We start from the raw sequence: 3,667 nt of genomic DNA, 5'->3' as shown, positions 1-3,667 counted from the left end.
AAAAAAATTTTTTGAGGTGGCAATAATCAATCTGACTATAAAACAGCTTTTTTAAAAAAGAAATATTTGCAACTGTTTAAAGTAGCCTGCTAAAGATTCCAAAGTGTTTCATTCTAATAGTTTCCTCTTGCTCTATTCTCTACAAAGTCTTGAATGCCTAAATCTACTCAACTATCTTGTAAATGCTTTGGCTATGAGATAAGGTCAAGGAAAAGTACAAATGACCACCAAAAAAAAAAAAAAAAAATACTTCCTTCCTTTTCAAAAAGCAAATCAAAGAACACTCCTTAGTTGTAGAGAACTAACATATATCTAAGACAGCATACTATGATTTTACTGATGCTGACTCAACCCTCTCTGAAAAAACACTGTCATCATAAATAAAGGAGCTTCCAGAGGAAGCCATTCATGTTGTCTCCTTTTTATTTGACATCTCATGACATCGTCTGCAGACTGTGTGATCTGAATTCATTCTACATATCCCCTGCAGTTCTAAATAAAGCCCAAAGATGGATAAAATGCAAATGCACTAAAGATCTTCTAAAGTAGACACCTTTAAACAGAAGAAAGGCACTTCACATCCAGAGAGCAGAGCATGGGGTCAAACTCAAAAGCCCATTGTGCCTATCCATGTTCCCTTCACTCTTTACATATTAGCTTTCCACACAGTTAAGATATATGTAAGACAGCAGAACACCAAAGTATTATTCCAAAATTTCTCTTAGGTTTCCTTATTCTCTTTCTCCCACCCCAAGAGTTTCCTCATTGCCCCTTTCACATCTTTGTTCCTTAAAGTATAGATGAGAGGGTTGACACTGGGAGTGACAATGGTATAGAAGAGAGTGAGGAACTTGCCCTGATCTTGGGAGTAGCTGTTGGCTGGCTGCAGGTACATGTAAATGATGGTTCCATAGAAGAGAATGACCACAGTTAGGTGAGATGAGCAGGTGTTGAAAGCCTTCTTGCGCCCTGCTGCTGACTTGATCCTCAGCACAGCAGCAGTGATCATGCCATAGGAGATGAGGATCAGAGAAAGGGGTACCAGGAGAAGAGCAACCCCCAGGACAAAGGCAAATGCTTCCACCAGCATTGTATCTTCACAGGACATGGCAATAAGAGCAGGCATCTCACACAGAAAGTGGTCCACTTCGCGATGCCCACATCGGGACAGGTGCATCGTCTGGGGACACATAACAAAGGAGTTTAGAAAGCCACAGCACCAGGCCACAGTCACCAGTTGCAGGCAGAGATGTGAGTGCATGACCGCGGTGTAGTGCAGTGGCCGGCAGACAGCCACGTAGCGGTCGTAAGACATGACAGCTAGGAGAACACACTCAGTTGAGCCCAACACCATATAGATATAGAGTTGGGCCACACAGCCATGGTAGGTGATGGTCTTCTCTGGACCCCAAAGGTTCCATAGCAGCTGGGGAACAATGCTCGTTGTAAAGCAGAGGTCCAAGAAAGATAGGTTCCCAAGAAAGAAGTACATGGGTGTGTGGAGCCTGGAGTCCACGATAGACAAAAGAATGATGGCTGTGTTGCCCACTAAAGTCAGGATGTAGAAGATTAAGATAAACACAAAGAGAATTATTTCCAGTTGAGGCCGGTCAGAAAAGCCCACCAAGATGAATGCCTGAAGGTAGCTGTCATTGTCCCTTCCCATAATCTTCACCAGTTGTTATGGAGACACAGAGAAAAGAACTAGGTAAGATAGCAGGTGAAGACTACCCAACACTCTCCAATTTCCACTTATGGGTCTGTGAATTTTGGAAGGTCATTTGCCCTTCCATTACTTTTTTAGCATACACTTATGTATTTATTTCTTATGCAAAGCAGTGTGCTTGATACTGCTGAAGATTAAAGGGTGAATTGACTTGGGAGTTGTTCTCCCTAGTGAATAATATATGCAAATAATGACAAAGAAAGGACAAAAGTGGAAGTTCTCTAAAAGAAAACTTGTTTAAAAGCTGAGTGCTTTGCAAGTTATTTCCAATTGATCAGGAAAGAACTTATAGAAGTGTGTATATTACAAGAAGGGCTTCCCAGTTGGCGCAGTGGTAAAGAATTGGCCTGCCAATGCAGGAGATGCAAGAGACACAGGGTTGATCCCTGGGTCAGGAACAAGCCTTGGAGTAGGAAGTGAAAACCACTCCAGTATTCTTACCTGGAAAATTCCATGTACAGAGGAGCCTGGCAGGCTGGAATCCATAGAGTCACAAAGAGTCAAACAAAACTAAGCACACATACACATTGCAAGAAACTGTTTTACCTGAGAGGTTCTCGTTTTTGGCTGTTTTTCAAATAACAAATAAGAATTTTACATGTGGTAGATTGAACAATATGTTTCAAGGAGAGAAAGTAGTACATAGAAAGGTCCAAAGGTCTAAATTCATGGATGATGTTCAGGATACCCATGAATGTACATGTCAGGCAACTTCTGAATGACATGGAATTTTATTGAGATTAAACACAATACCTTTGACTCTAAAAGGAGGAGTTGAGATAGATTGGATTCTGCCTCAAGTCTGCAAATGTGTGGCCTAATATCTGACTTCTTTCTCTGTATCTTGGCTTTTCTTTGTGCAAGAGAGGGGCTAGATCCTTTCTACATCTCCATCCAGACATCACATGTTTTCATGATTCATGACATCAGGTATATTCCATGAACATTTTTAACTTCTCATGGTTTCTACAGTCAATCCCAAGGGATTTGTTGGGGCTCTGCCTTATAGGAGAGCACTAGCATTCACCCAAGCTTGTGTCAACTGCGGTAATAGAAAATGGCATCATTGCAACACACAAGAAAGAAGCAGTAAGAACTAGAGTACAAAACCTTTTTGAAAGGTGAGTGCCTCCATAAGGTTGCTGTCACTGCTGTTTCGAGCCTGATAGTGAAAAAGTTATGAACTCTCTCCAGTTGAAGCTGCAGGTAGAAATTCTGTAAGTTCCCATTCAGTTCAGGCATAGGACTGAATCTAAGTTCCCATTTCCATAAAGGCACAAGAAGCGCAGCAAAATCCCATGAAGAGATTGAAGGGTGCAGGGAATGATCAGAAATAACCAGGCAAGTACCAAAGACTTTACTAGGTCAACTGAGTATTCAAAAAGGAGACTTTCCTACCCAAACACGCTGCTGGCATTGGTTGTGAAAAACAACTTGCACTGTTTTTCCCACAGACCTGTCACAGCTCTCACTCAAGTTTAAGAGAATCAATAAACAGATCCTGTGAGTGACAATTACAATGTACACAAACTGCTTAGCTATATATATCACTTAGGACATGACTCCTCAGCCAAATTGCAAACATCACATTTATTTATAACTTACATTTATTTATAACTTACCTATTCTAAAGGACAGTTTATGAATGTGTTATTCTTTCATTCCAAGATGCCCTAATGCTCAGGCCTCTGTCCCCTACCAGAGACTCACCCTGTTTCAAGTATAATGTACTTGATTTTTCATGCTTTTCTTTTTTTAACTCATTCTTAGTTCAGAATCATGAAATTGCAAGGAATAAAGCTGTTGCAAATGGAAATTGAAAAGAATTAAGTTGTTCAAACACCAGGAGTAGTATAATTAGCATTGTTGTTCAGTTGCTCAGTTGTGTCCGACTCTTTGCAACACCATGGACTGCAGCATGCCAGGCTCCGCTGTCCCTCA

The 3,667-nt window shown here is 40.9% G+C and overlaps 1 protein-coding gene across 1 annotated transcript; it reads right to left on the bottom strand.

Annotated features, from left to right (window-relative positions):
• Window positions 1-721: 721 nt before the first annotated feature.
• LOC128050380 (putative olfactory receptor 2W6) lies at window positions 722-1,669 on the bottom strand. The gene has a single exon (XM_052642620.1). The coding sequence runs from the start codon at window positions 1,664-1,666 to the stop codon at window positions 722-724; it is 945 nt and encodes a 314-aa protein (XP_052498580.1). The 5' UTR covers window positions 1,667-1,669.
• Window positions 1,670-3,667: the final 1,998 nt, after the last annotated feature.

This window comes from Budorcas taxicolor, chromosome 7 (genome assembly GCF_023091745.1).
Source record: "Budorcas taxicolor isolate Tak-1 chromosome 7, Takin1.1, whole genome shotgun sequence".
Lineage (NCBI taxonomy): Eukaryota > Metazoa > Chordata > Mammalia > Artiodactyla > Bovidae > Budorcas > Budorcas taxicolor.
The sequence above is the reverse complement of the archived record's forward strand: the minus strand, read 5'-3'. Positions and strand labels throughout refer to the sequence as shown.

What these genes read in the sequence shown, in the direction of transcription:
- LOC128050380 (XM_052642620.1), bottom strand. Translation starts at nt 1,666, where the DNA reads ATGGGAAGGGACAATGACAGCTACCTTCAGGCATTCATCTTGGTGGGC.